At 32.4% G+C, this 19,287-nt stretch overlaps 1 protein-coding gene across 13 annotated transcripts in view; it reads right to left on the minus strand.

Moving 5' to 3' along the window:
* Positions 1 to 3,992: 3,992 nt before the first annotated feature.
* LOC129001443 (hemicentin-2-like) overlaps positions 3,993 to 19,287 on the minus strand; it is a 568,069-nt gene continuing 552,774 nt past the window's right edge. For 5 of the 13 annotated variants that reach the window (XM_054428717.1, XM_054428714.1, XM_054428715.1 and 2 more), the window contains 8 exons: positions 17,491 to 17,631; positions 16,620 to 16,653; positions 11,899 to 12,179; positions 11,035 to 11,106; positions 10,112 to 10,248; positions 8,253 to 8,759; positions 6,666 to 6,975; positions 5,087 to 5,224 (listed from right to left, as the gene is read on the minus strand). In XM_054428717.1, coding sequence (XP_054284692.1) covers positions 6,667 to 6,975; positions 8,253 to 8,759; positions 10,112 to 10,248; positions 11,035 to 11,106; positions 11,899 to 12,179; positions 16,620 to 16,653; positions 17,491 to 17,631 — 1,481 coding nt within the window. In that variant the 3' untranslated portion in view covers positions 5,087 to 5,224; position 6,666. Of the gene's footprint in view, positions 5,225 to 6,110; positions 6,274 to 6,665; positions 6,976 to 8,252; positions 8,760 to 9,257; positions 9,313 to 10,111; positions 10,249 to 11,034; positions 11,107 to 11,898; positions 12,180 to 13,123; positions 13,160 to 16,619; positions 16,654 to 17,490; positions 17,632 to 19,287 lie in introns of those variants that run through there. The other 8 variants (XM_054428719.1, XM_054428721.1, XR_008491457.1 and 5 more) reach the window with 8 other exon arrangements.

Here is a 19,287-nt window from a genome sequence, read left to right on the forward strand (position 1 = left end):
GTATAAAATTACTTCTACGACTTAAAACGTCAGGTAAGAAAGTTATCTTAGAAGTGAGATTAAAGAAAGAAGGAAGTGAACATTTAGGCGTAAGATATTCAAGAAACCTGACTTCCCTGTTTTTATCTCCGTCGTATTTTTTACAGGACATATTTCTTGGCTCTCTTCACATAAAATAAGACCCTATAAATTGTTTTAAGAGGCACGCCTCTAACCCTACTTGACTTATTCAAACAGATTCAAACAAGATAAATTCCTTGAATAATTTAAGCCTGAAAACGATTAGCCGATCTAAATTTCACCCACTATTCTGGAATAGTGAATGTAATGTGGCCATTTTCACAAAATGAGGTTCGCTTAATATTTTATAATTCAACAATACACTACTCAATTTTAATGAAAACTAATTCTGCTAAGTAAATTTGAAGGAATATTAAAAATCCATACGGCGACATTGGCATTTAAACACAAACAGAACTTAGCTAGAAATAATTCCTTTTAAATGTTGAGTATTAAAATAATTATTCTAAAAAACATACTTGCTAGACAGCCAAGGGCAAATTAGTTGATTGATGGATTTTTATCTAGTGAGTTTTAAATACATCGTAAACAGCTAATCAAAAATATTTTTGAAATCCTATGATTTAACAACTTAGTTCTAATACCCCCAAAGATTAATCAACCAGTAATAAATCGTGGAAGTTAATTATTCGCTCGATTTGTATATTACACTCTCTCATAAATTTAAACTATGCACTCCTCGTTCGATACTAATTTTGCATGTGAATACTCAACATACTTGTGGTTGAACAGTGTTCATGTTCCTGTGATTTACAACGAGATAATGGGGGCATGAGAGAACGATAAGTGGAATCATATAGCAACCCCGCTCCCTTCACTTCCTGTTCTCTGCTATAAAGGATCACCTGAAGCAAGACTCAAATAGGTTCTATTCCGCACTATAGTTTACTTTTAGTTGTTATCTTCCTAAAGCGTTCACTCAGTAATTTCCTACCTTTTACTTACTTAACTTGGAAGAATGTGAGCTAGACTAGTGATGGAGCGCAGAACTTCAGTCCCCAATATTTCTGGTAGCTAATCACCACTGTATCTAATCATTGATTATGCTACGACAATCTAGGCATTGTCTGTAAAATGTGGAAAACGGTTCTAGGCAAGAGCTAAGCGTACCAATGTGTGAAGTTAAAAAATATACATTACTTCCTGATATGTATGGGTATTTGGTTATATTACCCACCTGGTGATAAAAAAGGTTGCTGTTTCCACCATAGAAGATTTCAGTGTTGCTTTATAATAGTCGGAAAACGGTGTCAGCTGTCCATCATGACCGTTCTTTCATAAATGGACCTGGATTACGGATCAGCTGATCAGAGTCCAAAACCACAAAAAGCAAAAAATACTCCATTCTAAACTCCTCATTCAATCATATTTGGATGTATTAAATACGCCCAGCTGCATCCTGACCTTAAGTGGTATTAATAGTATATCCATTTTATTTTTTATTTGGTGTGTAGGTTTCTAAGAAAACAGTAATGCACAGGGTTCTTAAACTGTTACTATGAATAACTACGCCTACAGCTACTTTCCACTCGGGAAAGTTTAATAGATTTAATTAATTTAGTATTGGAACCTTTCTTATAGCCATTGGAGGCTATAAGAAATTTTAGTGAAATAAAATATAAATAGACTAACATTTCCAAATTTTTGTTTTATTCTTTCCCAACCTTAAATGTATAAATGTACTTATTCAAATTTACATAGCTTGCAGTAAGTTAGGATTAATATTTATGCTATATTAAATTACACGTTCAATCAGCCACACTAGTATAAACTCTTGAGTATAAACACATTATTTATATCATAAATTTAAGTTTTTTTTATGTTACTGTGTCTAATAGGCAAAGTTTATTATAATAAACTCAGTTTTCAAAATAAATAACACCCAAAGACCTAACCCTATCTCATATTTTTTTTACTGTAGTTCAGCTTTAGATATCAAGCTAGTCAATGTTAACAGTAAAGAATTATTCAATTTGGTTTAATTTTTATTTGAATTGATTAGGGATGTTATAGTTTGATACATTTTAATTAATAGTGTTCGTAAACATCAAACACAAAACTTTTTAAAATTATCTTTCTAAAGCCCTAGTCAATTTTAATCATTATGTTACCACAAAAGGTTATTTTTCTAAAAAAAAAAATAATAACAATGTTGCAAATGTTTGACTTACGATATATGTTTTACCAACGTATTTCTATAAGAATTAAAGAATGCCCTAATGGTCGGATACGTCCTCCTAATGTCTGTGTTGGCAGGACCATTGATGAATCGGTGCAATAATCCGTTGAAGGCGGGGAAACCGTTAATCTGTCTGAAGTGATCTCCCCCCTTCCTCCCGCACAAGTCGTTTGGCCTGGTTGTTATATACAGAGAATGTCTCCTTATCTATGGAACCGGTCTTTTTAAGAAATAGTTAAGTAGACATTAACGTAATATACCAGAACAACAAGTCCTTGGAGCCTAGCTGTGCTAACTAATAAAAACATTACAAAACTAAAAATTAAATCTCGAATCCCACATGACATTAAATATTTTAATTACAATCACTTGTGTATTTAAAAAAAACACACACATTTTGGCATGCTAATAACTCTTCAAATAACTTCTTGATCAGCTTTCCGTTATTAAATTTACGGAAAGTAAATAAAATATATATAAATAAAAGAATGTATTCGCCTATTGGGCCTGATGATGATTGGAGTGTCCAATCGAAATCAATCACCACTTACCATCTTTTTTGTATATTTACCGTCTTGTGAGTAACAGTATAAGCGTAAATATATGTTTTAAGTGTTATAAGACGTATCTTTTATTTACGTAAGAACTCTTCAGTGGCTATTTGAAATTAACACTGCTCTTATGGTGGACTAATCCAATATGGCCGTAAGCTTCCAAGGACCCATTTGGGGAGAATACAGAAACACAAGCAATCTCACAGTACTCTAGATATTTAAATTATAACCACTGGTATTTAAAAAGCTATTTTGGCATTATAAACACTTCAGCAGTTGTTTTAAACTAACCCAAAATGGCCACTAGCCTACAGGGATTTTTAAAAACACGTAGCATGTAGACATTTCCTTAAACCTTCTTTCATCCTTTGACACTTACATTATGACATGGGATGACAGGGTCCTCTGTCGATATATCCTTTCTTTTTGCCATTAAAACTAACCGTCGACACCTGGACAAAATTTTTTTTTAATTTTAAATGGAAAACCCATGTATCGCCTTGTTGTAACTGGAAGACTATAACATAGTAGGCCACCATTCACAATTTTCTACGATAAATTTAGGTAAATTTATTAACTTAAATTTGTTTAAATATTTTTATATTGTTGTAATGCTTTCATATTTTTCGGGGATTAAAGATCAACCTTGATTGCATAACACGTCTAATATTGTTGTTTATAATTTAATGATAATCTGTTACTTATATTACATTAATGAATCTTATATCTGAAACCTAAAGTTGTTTATAGCATATGTATACTTAAAAAATGTATCACAACCCTATTACTAAATTGAAAAACAAACTCATTCCACGTTTACAAATTCGGACTTATGCAAAATCCTTTTCATATAGTTTTCCATTGTAACATGAATAATTATGAAAAGGACTTATGCAAAATCCTTTTCATATAGTTTTCCATTGTAACATGAATAATTATGAAAAAAAAGTGTATGTAACTTTAAAAACTGTTGGTCCAGAAGAGAATTTGTAAGCTTAGAAACTTGTAATGGTTGAAGTATTTACCAAACTAATAATACGATTAAGATCAACAATTTGATGAGTAATCGCACGATGCGTGTGGACTTTGGAATACACATATGTATTTAAAAGTATCCAATACAATGCATACAAGACAGTAAATTTAGTAAACAGGGAAAATAAATAAATAATTTGTTTTCATTATTTTATTCCAACAGTGAAAACGTTCTCTAGCACGTATCCACACTATATCCACTTGGACACGAACTTTTTTACAGCCATCTCATTCAAATATACACATCCAAGTTAACAATGTTTGACCGAGAAAATATCTACCATCTTCGGTCCTAACAATCCCCTCTTTATGTACAAAATACATCACTATATGTTGCTTTTTAAAAAACATTATTTTCATTATATAACACACTGTACATGTATACACACCGATGGACATTAGTACGAACTAGTTACAAAACAGTGTTATTTGTTTTGGGGCGATAGAAAACGAGTTTTTGAATTCGCACTAGTACAACGAAGCACCTCCCCTCTTATCTTACAAGGGTTGTAGTCTTTGGCCACAGTATTTACAAATAGTTAGAGAAGGCTTAGCCCCGAACACTGAGAAAACGTTCCACGAAGAGAGACGAGTCGTGAAGAGCACAAACATTTGAGTACAGCAAACAATCAGATATACATTTCTTCGAGTAGTGGAAAATATGTAATTTTAAAATAAATCTACCACTGTTGAAACTCCTATCAGTAAAAATCACATTGAGAGGATTTATTGTGAATTAAAACTGTAGAACCATTATGCAATTCTTAAAACTAATAAAATATGTTTATACAATAAATATTGGATCATTATTAACGTTCACAGACCTTGGACCTGTCGGAACCTATTTTGAATAAATGACAGTATTAATTCACAGCAAACATTAACCCTAGCAAACATAAACTAATTATTAGTTCGTTAATATTGAGTTTTAAAATTTAAAATGACTAGAAATAAGTTACAAAATGCACTTAATTATCCCTTCCTTAAGCTACTGGAATTTGGAACCCACGACTTTACAAGCTACACCGAAACACTAACACAGACTAACGGTGTAAATTATCGTAAAAAGGCACATTACATGATTCATACAACTAACGAAATGCTTAACGAAACGTAGTGCCTCGATCAAAACGTAAGTTGGCAACGTCGCGCGGGATGTGGCAACGTCGCACGAGATGTGGCAACGTCGCACGAGATGTGGCAACGTCGGAGGGCGTAGTAAATGCGTGGGGGATCACAGTAGTTCCTCGTCGTCGGGCGCCGGCGTATTGCGGCCCTGAACAGCGTATATGCTGGCAGCCTTGTAGTTGATGGGCCCGTAGGACCTGTAGTCCACGTCAGCGTAGTCCAGATCCGAAAACTGGGGACGGAATGGCTGCAACAATAGATGACAATAAGTAGATGTTAATGAGTAGCAAATTCTGTTTCATTTTTAAATAAGAGATATGAGATTTTAGATTATTTTTGAAATCTCTTTTGAACTTAAGAAATCTATACGATGGACGATCATCGTATACAATGCAAGAGGGATTTTCAAAAATAAAAAGATGACAATGAAAGTAGGCCAAAAAAAACGTTAAATAACACTTTTAACAATATATTTACACTTAAACTGTTTACTCACAAGACGGTAATTACATATCAAATACGGTAAGTGGAGATAGATTTCATTCGCCTGTTGGGTCTGATGATGATTGGAATGTCCAATCGAAATCGATTACCACTTAGAATCCTTTATCTGTATTTACCTTCTTGTGAGTAAACACTAACCAGTATCAGGGTAAATTATTATTCCTCATTCAAGACAATTAATATGCAAAGAAAATCAATTAATGTACAAAATAGAAGACACACTAACACACACTTTAGGTTAGATAAAAAACAATCAAATTTAAATTCGACACTCTGCAACTTGAAGACATTTATTTGTTAATAGGATGCAAAATACTATTCTAGTGTATATTTACTTACATGTATATATTTACCTGGTAGTTAAATTTTTATTATCAACCCATTTCACAGATAAATTATGTCACGTGAAATTCAAAGAAGGTTTGTCAATCGCCTTTACATCATATTGCGGGAAGTAAGTGACACATTAACAGCTATTAGTTGCTTCTTTTTACATTAGATATTTTTTTTTCAGAAAATATGTCTTGATAAAACATATTAATAAAATGTCCTGCTAACTAACTGTCCTAAAATGCATAACCAAACATTCTCTTACTTTGCACAACATTGGTTATTCACAATTTACTAACCTAAAAATCAAAAGCTGCGTTGTTTCACAACTCTTCTTAAACTTTATTTACGTGTTTTTCAAACAGTTGAGGGTTAGGATGCTTTGCAGTTATGGTAAATATAACTTATTCACCTGGTAAACCGCTTTCAAAAAATGTAGGTGCAGCTGCTGTGGTTGTCTTCCTGTCAAAGTTTGAATTCAAATAAATACATTTAAAAATTTAAATACTATTAGGAGTCAGTAGCTTTAGCGAATTTCCCTATAGGGAAATATTTTGTTTAAATATCCGTGGTATGTTTTTGTAAATTTTTTAAAGCCAGTAATTGTTTTAGTCTGTGTACCATATACAATTTAGAGATAACCTGAGTTTTATCTAAACTAACTATTGAACAGACAACATCTAAACTATTTAGTAGTAGCCTCTTCATTGTCAATACGTATCTTTATAACTTCATCAGTCATCGCGTCTAGACATCAATTCTGCCCTAGCCTTACATACCACTTAGAGGCGTCGTTTATGAAAAATTTCCACCTTCGTGAAAACTTTAATCAAATTTCCGCGACTAAAACCCACCTCAGACGTCTATCTCCTGACCGACGTCGTGGAACTTGATGACCGCGTACTCAGTGTGAGGTCTTGAGTGGTGGTACACCGGTAGAGGCACATGCTGAGGCAGGTATTGTCGCGGCCGCTGGTGGTTCAGCGCCAGATCTGCGTACACGACCGTACCGTTGTTCAGCATGTACCCCTGGTGGTGGTAATACTCATCGCCAGGGGGTGGCGGCTGCCGCGACCGTTGTTTCTTCAGTGATTGTCTGCCATTTATGGGGTTTAGTAGCCTCTGCCGGTCCATGGGTGAGTTGGTTAGTTGCAGGTGGGGGTTCTACACGGACACAGACTCGTTAGTGTACAAGTAAACACACAAACACACTGCTAGCATTAGTCAAATGTTTCATAAGGGTTTATCAAACTCTGAAGTTTGATAGCATGCAAACTTATCAATTACAATTACTTGTCAATTATAATAATTATTATAATTGTTGCTGTTATGTAATGAAACAAAATGTTTTAGATGTCATGACACTGAAATTATTTACATTGTATTATTTGAAATAAAGCAAAAACAAAACGAAAAATATGGTAGCTATATATACAAGAGAAACATTATTTATGCATCAATGGAAATAAAAAGCATTCAGATTATTTAATTTATGTTCTTTAGTAAAATATGTTTACTACTATGTTTTGTGTACAGGTGTCATAAAACTGTCCTGTTTACTTCTAACACACATACTGCTAATTAGCAATACAGGGTGCCAGGGTCCTAATTAACAAATAGGACATATAACGTGTATTTGAGGAAGTATATGACTTTTATAATATCATTAAAGTTTACTGGTTTTCGTAACACTGAAGTTCTTTGCATGCCATTATATTATGTACAACTTAACTGAGATATCTTAACATTAATTTAATGGTAATTTTTTATTCAATCGGTTTTGAAACTACCATGCTTTTGAGTGTTAAAGGCCCATTGTGTCTACCAATGTATACACTTTAAAGAACTGTCTGTATTTCCACTTAAAGAATTGACGTAACTAGCTGGTAAACCCGTTAAATAACGCTCATATGTAGTAATGATATTTTTAAAATTTTCATCTTAATTTTATCATATAAATATTGAAATAATAGATGTGATAAATCAAACTACAACTAATAATAGTATAAAATAAAGAAATGAGGAAAATAAATAAAATAATAAAAGAAAGTAAAAATCTCAAAACGGGAAAGGGTTAGTTAAGGTCACTCACGTGGCATAAAAACAAGAACTGTGGCTACGAATGTCTGTCAAGCAGCAATTAACATAAAAAAGAAGTTACAAAAGGGCAAAGCACCTACATTGCCACAAGCATTATGTTAAAACAAAAATGTTGAAAATTACAATTAAGTCAAATCAACACGTTTACTTTGTTGAATGTGTAATTATTTAATCTAAAAATAACTTTGTTGGGAAAAAAAGCTTTAGTAGCAGAAAACCCATTCAATAATCCTGATTTAGAGATTTAGTTTTCGAGTTTGATACGACTCGTCAATTTATATATTGTGTATTTCGTCTATTTCCCACGTCCTGCTATTTTTAAGCCCATCACCAAAACTAACCTCTTCGTTGGTGCTGTTTACAGAATCCGTGTTTGAACTGTTGTTCGGCGTAATTGGAATGGGCACATTTTGATAGGTGTGTTTTGGGGTTGAAGATTGTTTTGAAGTGGGACTTGTGGTTTTTCGGGGTGCCGGTGTGGGAGGTACTGGAGTAGAAGTTGCCCGGACAGGGGTGGCAGGGGGTTTGACTCCCTTGGAGTTCGTTTCTCTCTTTTTTGGACTTTCTTTTGCTTCTTTGGCTTCGATGGATTTTGCCTCCGGGGAGCCTTCTTTTATAGGCAGCATTTTCTTCCTATTAGGAGTTCTTAGGGATCGGAATTGTGGCCAGTCTGAGCGGCACCTCTTACAACTCCGAAGTGACCCAAATTTCTTTTCGTCGTTTTCTTTAGCGTTCAAATGGGGCCCGACATGACTCCTTGTCGAGCCATACCCTGATGAACCCCCAAATTGGCTCATAGCACTAGGGGGCCTAGGAGGTGGGTTAGCTTCTGAGCTATCCATATCAGGCTGGGGAAAACAAGGAAATTATAAAAACAAAACACACAAACAAACACAAAATAAACAAAATAAAAAGCTAACAAAACCCAAATCAAAAAATCGCACATAAAACTCATTCAAACGTATATTATTGTGAAGTAAACCTTTAAGTGTGCAAAATAAAAATATTGTTAGGTGTAGTAGGCCCTATGTTACAGTATCGAAAAATTTGTGTTACATAAAATATATACATTTCAGTTCCTATTAATAACAACTAAACTTGTTAAAATACGTAACAGATTGTAATAATATACGTTATGGATAATTGTCCATTAGTTTTTGACCCAAAATGTTTAGGTTTATATATATATTTTTTAGTTACACATTATAGCGTAAAATCTTAAACCAATTAAAGCTTATAAATAAGAAAAAAACTTGTATTAATCATACTAAAAGCAGGCAACTTTTAGTATCGTCAGTTCATGGACGCTTTTTGTTAGTAATTAATTTTGCCACTCAGAAACTTACAGCGAATGACAGACAGCTGTTAGATATATGTTTCATATACAACTTTCGAACGAACCTAAAACGAGGACAAAAGTTAAACAATGGCATGCAGACGACATGGATCTATTATTACGTTACAGAAAGTTAAGAAACTAGTTGTTAAAAAATGTTTACTTATTGTTAGCAATGGTCATTGTTTTGATGTTTTGTGATGATAGTTGTGATTGATGATTCTATTTAAAGCCGAATTTAAATATACTTCTATTATAAATTAATAAATATATATACATATTGTTTATTTATTGATGAAATAAGGAACCTAGAACTAAGGTTATTTGATATTTTAAATTGTGTTTCAACATGAAGATTTTATATAACGAGACCTAATCATTAACAATTGTTATATTTATGGTAATTACATTTATAATCACAGAGTCGATTTTGTAAAACACCTCACAATGAGGTTTGTATAATATTGTTGTACCCTTAACATATTTCATTAACAATATTTCATTAAATTTACCACAACACGTATTTTTATTACTTTTTCTTTCATACAAACGCTTACTTATTTTGTAAAAACGTTAAGGGAAATCATAGTAAATAACTCATGCCTTACATTTATGAAAACAATACCTGTAAAAATTTAAGTTAACGTTTTGTTTCCAAGAACTTTAATGTTTCAGTGTATTTAAAGATGTATATATGTTCAACACTTACATGGATATTCTAATTACTCCACTCGCCTTAAGTTGAAAGTCTTTATTTTCAAACTACTATGTTTAACATGACAAGTATTGTGAAATCTGATAGTTAAGAACAATACGAGGTACAGGGACAATTTGAAATATATTCAAGCTTTTGTAGACAAGTACCTTGTTTGGGGGGTTCTGCATGCCATGGAAGGGAAGGTTTTCATAGAAAGCTTTGTTGTCAGGGTCTGTCTGAAGGAGAGCATCGCTTGGAGACGAGTTGAGATCTGACTTATCTTTGGTAGTTGATGGGTTTGGGCCTGTAACAAACATAGAATAAATCAACAAACTTGACTTTGAGGTATAGTCTGATTATAAAATACATGTCACTTTGATCAAATATGGATTGTAACATAATTAGATAACCATGTTAAGGTTTCAAATCCAAATGGGTATATTAAGGATACATTTTCTATAGTAAACCCAATATTACAAAGAAGCAAAACTCGTATTTTAAGAGAATTGTCTTAACTAGTCGAAAGGTCAGTTCTTGTAGGTACTTGAATTGGTCACTTTCACATACAAAGTCAGAAACCACCAAAAACCATCTTTAAATTTGGTTAAAAGTCCTATGAATAGGGATGCGATTTTTGACATCCTAAATTCAAAAATGTTGTTTATTTTTAAAATCTTTAGAGGTTCCAATCAGTATTTATTAAAAGTACCAATTACGAAACGCATTATTGTTCATTAACTGGTGGTAATTTATGTTTAGCTTTATTTACTCTGAATGAATGAATTTACTATATCATTTTTACAAAAACTGGTTTACTTTGTGTGTAATTCATTCATCTATTTAAACTTTATTGCATTATAAGTCAAAATGGTTTCTAGCCGTACTATTTTGTGATACTATTCGAAAAATTGTCTGTAAAGTTCATTTAGAGAAGAATTCTATTAAGTTTTTAACAAGGTTTAACACTTAACATAAGTGGATCTGTGAAAGATATATACTATAAAGCTTCCGATACAAATGGACTCTTTCAGTAATGGACAAACACTAGAAACCAAGTAAATTTTGCTCAGAAAAGGAAGACAAAAGTTACCTTTGCCCGGTTTTTTTCGTTTTCTGGACGTTCCATGGGTTGCAGTGGGGTCTATCTTCTTAAAGGTGATCACTATTAAATAAAGCACACACACATGCAGGTTACACAAAGTAGAAAACAAATGCAAACGTATTAAATAACAATCCAAGCCAAAAATATGAGGGTTCTAAAAGGTAAAATGGCTACTCACGTACAATGGTGACAAAAATAATGTTAATGTTTATGAATGATGTAGAAACCATTAAAATTACTTCTGACGTAATTACAATATTTCTTTTCACGATTTGTACAACAATGGTGTTAAATTTAAGCTATTGTCCCACAAAATAGGATATTATATATTTCTTTAAATTGTTTTGTCTAGTTGATTTTTTAAACTATTTCATCGTATATTTTTTAAATATTTTCACTATGTGTAAGAATTGTAATTGTATAAAGAGTCAAAGTAATAATAAGCCTACTGTAAAACGGTCAGATTTTATTCTGTAACAAGGTACATATTATTAAATTAAAAGGAATCAACTTAATGCTTTCACTGTATGCTTAATTTATATTATAATTCGATTTCATCATAATTTTTCTCAACAGTTTACTAATCTTTTTCTTATTGTTTTAACGAAAATAAAACTTAAATTTGAAAGAAACTGTAAAATTAATAATTTACTGCATTTTATATCCTTTAAGCAGTTTATTAAAGTAAAGAAAGAGTATCTAATATTCAATTTTAACATTCCAAATGGTAGATCATTTATCGTTGAAATAACCTAAAAATTGATTCAATGTAACCCTAACCTTTAATTTATTACCCTAACCGAGTTCCTTAAAAATGTGAACAGTCGTCCCTTCCTGTTTCCTCTCTCTTACCTCCAGATTCACCGTGGTATATCCCAGGCATTGTATCAGACAGTTTGTTGCGATGATCGCTGAACATGTTTTTGATTCGCTGAGCTCTAGTGTGCTGGTTCTCGCTGACTACGCTAGCCAGACTGGTAGTCCGTCTTTGTCGCTCTCGGTCTTCGCCCCCACCAGCAGGCAGCCGGCCCAGGCTCAGGCTGTGGTTCGTGTTTACATGCACCAACACGCCAGGTCTTAGGGGCCACTTGGGCGGAGTAACTGGGGGAACTGGAGACGTAGTCCCGTCAGGACTGCTCCAGGAGGTGCGAATTTAGTTATTTGGATTTTATAACTCTTTAGAAAATTTAAAAGTGTGAAAAATGAAAAATCTCTCTTATACGGCTTCTCGTATGGTGGTGCGTGCTTGTGCAACGAAAGACAAAAGGACATGCTTATGTACAGACACAGCTAGGAAGGAGACAACTAACGTGCTTCATGCGGCATGGGATTGAGGTATGTACAATTTAATGTGGAAGTTATTCTGTACAGTGGTTAGGTCGGGACTTTTAACATAAGAAGATTATATTATCCACTTCTTGAGATTTGATGGTTTTATTTGCCAATAAGCTTGCTATAAGTTTATGACTGTAAACTGAAGAATATATTTGAAATTCTAGAATAAGATGAAAAAGATTATACCTTAACAGATTAAGATATATGTTTATTTATGTTTACTGTAAAACATCTAGTGTAATCCATATAAAAATTTACTTGGTTTTCTATCACAGACAGCTAAATATATTTTAAGCCATATTTTTGTTACTAAAATATAGTTTTACGTATGCTATTTGTGGATGTTGTTGAAAATTGTAAAATTATCTGCAAATCTTTCAGTATTAATATCATAGATTGTTTACTAATTCCAATTTTTTTATAGTACTTATTTTATTCAACAAAATTTTAATTTATGAATCAGCACCATTCTTATTTAATAATCAATAAGAATTTAATAATTTTATTTCTTAGAGTATACAATTATTTCTTCATGATAACAGTAATTTAACTCTTAACTTTATAATTGTTTAATTAAGTGGTGATCATCACATTACTATTAAATATAGAATAAATACGTTTAGTGGTGTCAAAATATCTATATTTTCTTCCAATAAAATTGTTACAAACTCAAATTCTCAATGAAGGAATAGATAGGACTTCATGCGTTTAGTAAAACTCTACGGGTTAGTCAGCTACTTACTCGAATTCGTAGAGGTTCATAACGAACCTGCCTTGTCTGCTGCAACAATTCACCAATCAACACTAGCTTCTAGCCTAGCCGTAGGCCTAGCCTAGCTGTAGGCCTAGCCTACCTGTAGGCCTAGCCTACCTGTAGGCCTAGCCTAGCCGAAGGCCTAGCCTACCTGTAGGCCTAGCCTAGCTGTAGACTCAGCCTAGCTGTAGGCTCAGTCTAGCTGTAGGCTCAGCCTAGCTGTAGGCTCAGCCTAGCTGTAGGCCTAGCCTAGCTGTAGGCTCAGCCTAGCTGTAGGCTCAGCCTAGCTGTAGGCTCAGCCTAGCTGTAGGCTCAGCCTAGCTGTAGGCTCAGCCTAGCTGTAGGCTCAGCCTAGCTGTAGGCTCAGCCTAGCTGTAGGCTCAGCCTAGCTGTAGGCTCAGCCTAGCTGTAGGCTCAGCCTAGCTGTAGGCTCAGCCTAGCTGTAGGCTCAGCCTAGCTGTAGGCTCAGCCTAGCTGTAGGCCTAGCCTACCTGTAGGCCCAGCCTAGCTGTAGACTCAGCCTAGCTGTAGGCTCAGCCTAGCTGTAGGCTCAGCCTAACTGTAGGCCTAGCCTAGCTGTAGGCTCAGCCAAGCTACTACAAGTGCTTATAAGCGTAACTATGAACCTAGCTTAGAGTCACTACGAGTTAGCCCTATGGAAATGGCGAAGTGTAACTACAGGCACGGCTAAAGCTTACACCGGGATTATAGGCTAGCCTATACAGCTAATACACTATCCTAGCCTAGAGTACTATGAGGCTAACAGAAAAGGTGTGTGTCATTTGTTAAAAAAATATAACGACGCTGTATTGGTTTAGTGGGCTTTTAGTTCAGCACAAAATAAAATAAATTATATAACATGATCGTATAAAGTTGTATTGATTTAAAAATGGTTCAAACATCTAATTGCCCGAACCTAGTACACATTTTAAATTTAGATGTTACGGCTTCTTTCAAATTAAACCTTCTTAAACTTTTAACTGTACTTGAACCCAATTTTACAGTAAGTGTCAGTATTAGTATTATTAGTATATTAGTATTAGTATGTTGTTGGTACATAGCGGCAAAGTGGTATGTGTAATTATTTATCTATTCACAGAAACAGTGAAAGATTTTTTAGTTTTTTTATGTCCGGATTAATTAAATTCTACATAGAAATCATTAACTACAGTATTAACAAGCACTTTGATAACATTTTTATTTTTTATTTGCTTATATCAACATGCATTTTATTTGTACAAGAGTTATGCGTTTTCGATCATTTGTTCTTGTTAGCCAAATGTACGAAAATGCATCACAGTTACCCTATTAATTTTGTAAAAACAATATTTTTTAGTCTTTCCGTTTTCTTTTTATATCATTAGGCCTAATATACATTTTTTTAAGCAACACAAACAAACATATAATTTTCAGGCTGTAAACAATACTAAGAAAACCTATTATATTTTTATATACACCCCTCACAATATTACATATAGAATTAAATATAGTGGCAAAATAAATATGAATAATTTATTGGTGAAAAAACATATTTTTTTCTTTCATAAAAACCATAATAAATTTAAATAAATGGTTTAAGAAACAAGTGCATTAATTTTCTTAAACATAAACATCCTTTGACACACTTAAGCATATTTATAATTGAGTATACATATTTTATCTACATACTATTTACACACAACTTGGAAGGTGATTAGATTTAAGAGTATATTTGACTATTTAGATGTTGTTTATATGATTGAGAATTTCCAGTTTTAATTCATAAAACAATAAGAAAAATAAACTCGTGTTTAGTTTACAATTTTTCTGTGTAAGACGTATGTAGAGATAATCATAGTTGGTATCCAAAATATTAACCTTGTCAGAAGTAGTTTTAATATAAGAAAAATCTTGGCATTTCAAATTAAAATTGTGTTTATATATTTAGTAATGGGACAAATTATTGTATACAACATTTCCGTGTATTATACGTAGTTGCATATTTAAATTCTTACTACAAATTCATTATTAATTATTTAGAATTATAAAAATGCTAAGGTTGTTGATTTTTTTTTTCTATTATAAGTCCCATCTCTATATCTAGACCTTTGTTAATTATATGTTTATATAAATTAGTTTAGTTGTAAACTAATAGTTACAAAACAAAAAAAGCTATAACGGTGCAGCTTAAGAGATTTTTGTCTCAAAACTTTATTTTTGTAAAATGTTTTGCCTAAAAATACAGCTTTAATGAAATCTTTGTTATGGTAAAATAGTAATTAATGATAGTAAACTATCAAATTGTATACTCATAAATATTCTAAGTATCAATTATAAAGGGCCAGGTTGACGAGAAGTTACTGAAAAAAAATGTATTCAGTTTAATAACAGTAAACATAATACAACATTTATATACAATTATATTACATTATACTCCAGTATTCCAAGTTAAAAAAGCTTATTTATGCTTTTATCAGTTACGTGAATTTTCATTTGAAATTATAAACGTGGGATGATGATTCCATAGAAATACTATTATTATTTTTCAGCAGAATCCTTAGCTCTGAAAATGGGGAAGTTATATTTAACTTATCTATATAAATGAATCCAGGTGAAAATTTTTACCTTTATTATTTTGTCGTAATGAAAATAATTACGGTTATATACGTATGGTACAGTTTACAAAAATGATAAATCAGAAGAAAAACCATCAATTTTGTAAAACATTTTCAGGTTCCCCATTAGTTTCCCATGAGGTTTGGAAAAAAAGAACAACACAATTGATCCTAAAAATATTAATATTATTGAAGCTTAAAATATTAATATGAATAATACATTACAAATTTTAAAACATGAACATGTTCGGTGGTAATCATTTACGCACTATAACGGATTATTTTTAATTGGACTAAACTAGTGTGTAATTTGATATTTTATTACATTGTTCCCGATTCTTAGATGATAAAATTGCAAGATTTTATCATAATACTGAATCATTTTACTGACGGTAATTTAACTCATAGTGACGTATTGTTTAAACTTCGTCTTTTTTATTTTTTACCCTGCTTGGAGATGAAAGCAAATAAAAAATGAAAACAGAGGAAAATGAAGATATAGAAAAGTGTGTTCATGCTGTAGGAAAGTTGGTTCATGCGTTGGAGCTGGAAACCTAAGACATAGCCGTTTTACTTCTTAAATAATCCCATTATGGGATATAAATAAGTAACATTGTTGCCAGAATTGAAATTACAATACAATGTTCAAAATATATTGCCTTAGACTATTTTGTACACTTTAAATATGATGAAATTATATTTTAAAAGGAATTTAAAATCTATTCAAAATGAATTATTAAAGATGATGTTACTATTTATTGCATTCAAATTGAATGTGAATTTTCCAATCTAAAAACCTTTACAAAACTTTCATAGCTTGTAAAATTATTTTATCATTTTCACCCACCACCTTTAATTGGGGCTACTCAATAAAACAGATTTACACTTACTTTTGTCTATCTTCCAACTCCACTGGGTTATTATCTATAAATGGGAGGGAAAACGAAACAATTATGTTAGTACCTTTAGTGAGAACGTAGCAGCAAATAAATATAGTGAAAAAGCCATTAGTATGTCTATATGTTATTGTGTAACTAAATGACGTTACATGGAAACAGACAAAAAATATAGGAGGAACTGAAAAATATAAAAATGAATGAAAAGCGTAGTAGTAACCTTCAATTTTACCTCCTGTAACCAAAATTTGCCGAACATATTGTCTTTTCTTCAAGACAGTCAATGTGGTTTGCATAACAGAAACTACACACTCTTAAGAGTCAATTTTATGTTTTATAACAGCACACGGTAAAAGCTAGTATAAGCAACCATGCTTTAAACACAATGAAAATTAGAGTCAAATTAATTGCAATTTAACTACATAAGTACTCAAATGGGGCAAAGCTAACAATTCTAATTCAACGAGGTACACATTTATACTTTTACCTTAAAAACAATACACAAATCTATTGGTAAAAACCACACTTGGAATAAATCAAACCTGTTTGTCCGGCATGTGTATGTTCTTTGGTCCTGGTGAAAGGTATTTCTCGTTCAATTGTGTGTTATCACTGCAATTGTTTGTGGCTCTCTTAAAAATAAACATTTACTAATTTGTAAAGATTTTACTTAAAATTTAGCCTAAACACAAACGTACAGATTTTCAAACTTTTTAAAGAAACTTAAAAAAAAATTTACTACTTAAAAAAATAAACCCACCGTCCTATTTATATTTACGTTTATTCTTTCACAATTAGGTAAATTATTGCTTATCATAAAAAAATTCGACGAGTGATATTTCCGTGCAAGCTTCACTGAACTTACATTTGTCTGCGGCTCGCCTGCGTCTGCAGACTATGATGATGATGACACAAATGATGATCACCACCAGTATGATACCAGCAATCACAGCTAGTAGTATCATCAGATTATCGTTCTCTAACCTGTGCCACCAGCTGATGTTACCTGGAAGAGAACACATCATGAAACACATAATCAAAATTATTTATTCGAAGGGAAAAATGTTATACGGAATACACAATAAAAATCTCCAAAATTGGATGGACACATAGACAAATCCTTTGCGACCACCACAAAATTTCAATATACCATAGGTAATAAAATATGGCATCTTTTAGTTTGTTAACAGTGAATTTGATTAGCTTAACGCAATGTGCCGAAGGTTAGTTAATACTAAGGCGGATTACACACATATGCATCTCGTACGGTGCGACCAGCGACCACGTGGTCGCTGGGTGCGACTAGTATTGTTGTTGCCAGTAGCACTGTGCGAGATGCATGCACGCTGCACGGTCGTGGCATGTGCTAGTAGCAAGATGAGAGAGGTGAGGCTTTTTGGCGCTCAGTTCATTGGAAAATGTCAACGACGTCATCGGTTGATGAAATTCTCTAGGGTGAATAAAATATTGGGTACCCCCTTATTGGCACCAAAATGTTAAAAGTAACCAATACTTGATCAGCTCTTGGAACATGCAGAGAAGTTCCATAAGGTTTACCGCATGAATCCAGACACATTTAAATATAAGATGAAAAAAATTATGAAATATATGGTTATTTTAATCGCAAAATTCAATCAAAGTAGTTGGTAACCTAACGAAAACTAGTTAAAAAGTCATTGGCTAGCTTCTATTGCAATGATAAAGCGATAAAAAACTAGGTACTTTGTAAAATATTTGAATATTAAATTTTAAAAAGCTTCACTATTTTTGTAGAGCTAATGGAAAAAGTGGCCTTATTAATTTTTTACAAACGACATTTCATTTCAAAGAATAATTCTTTGATAATTATGACATCCGAAAGGAAAAATACTTGATAAAGCACATTGAGTTAAAAAAATTGTTCAAAATGTTCCATTCTGGCCTTTCTTACCTCTGAGAGTAAATACTATGTGCACTCCAGTCAGCCTACAAATTCCGACTGAGCCAAACATAACTTAAAGTTATCTTTGGCGTCAATGACGTCATTGCACGCCAGCTGTCAGCTGACATTTCTCTACGTTTATTACGTGTTTCCTATACTGTACGTTACATGTTTACTTGTGAAGATCAGTTTTGTGTAAAACTGCCACTGAGATACTGTATGATTTCCTTTTCAATAGTTTATTGTACAATTTTCTTACTTTTTTTAAAAGTAAAATTAATATTTATCTAAATTATGACTTAATTAAACCATACAATATTTCCCTGTTAAATTTATTAGAGTCCAATTCATGTTGTCTATGGTGTTAAAGTGGACAACTTTGTCATTTGCGTCACATTGTAAGATTACTTAATTAGTTGAACAAATTAAAAATGATTTTTAACGTGCAACCTAAGCGAAAAGTGTGCAGTGTTTTCAAAAACCTAAAATATAGTCGAGATATAAATATGTACTTTTAGTGTTTTTTAAATAAAAATGTTTAAAAGTGTTTTAAGATCTGTCCCTTTAACTTGGTAATACAACTTCGAATCTGTATAATTTTTTTTTTTTATAATGCTTTCTTTTATCCTAGTATAAAGTAAGATTTTACATTTTTACAATTAATCTTTAAAATTTACATCTAACAAAATGCCCATAATAAATTAGTAGACAGAAATACATTTAATCGATAATCTATACTAT

The sequence above is a fragment of the Macrosteles quadrilineatus genome, unplaced genomic scaffold (genome assembly GCF_028750875.1).
Source record: "Macrosteles quadrilineatus isolate MER2022 unplaced genomic scaffold, UCM_ALF_1.0 Scaffold_8__2_contigs__length_117827958, whole genome shotgun sequence".
In the NCBI taxonomy this organism is placed as follows: Eukaryota; Metazoa; Arthropoda; class Insecta; order Hemiptera; family Cicadellidae; genus Macrosteles; species Macrosteles quadrilineatus.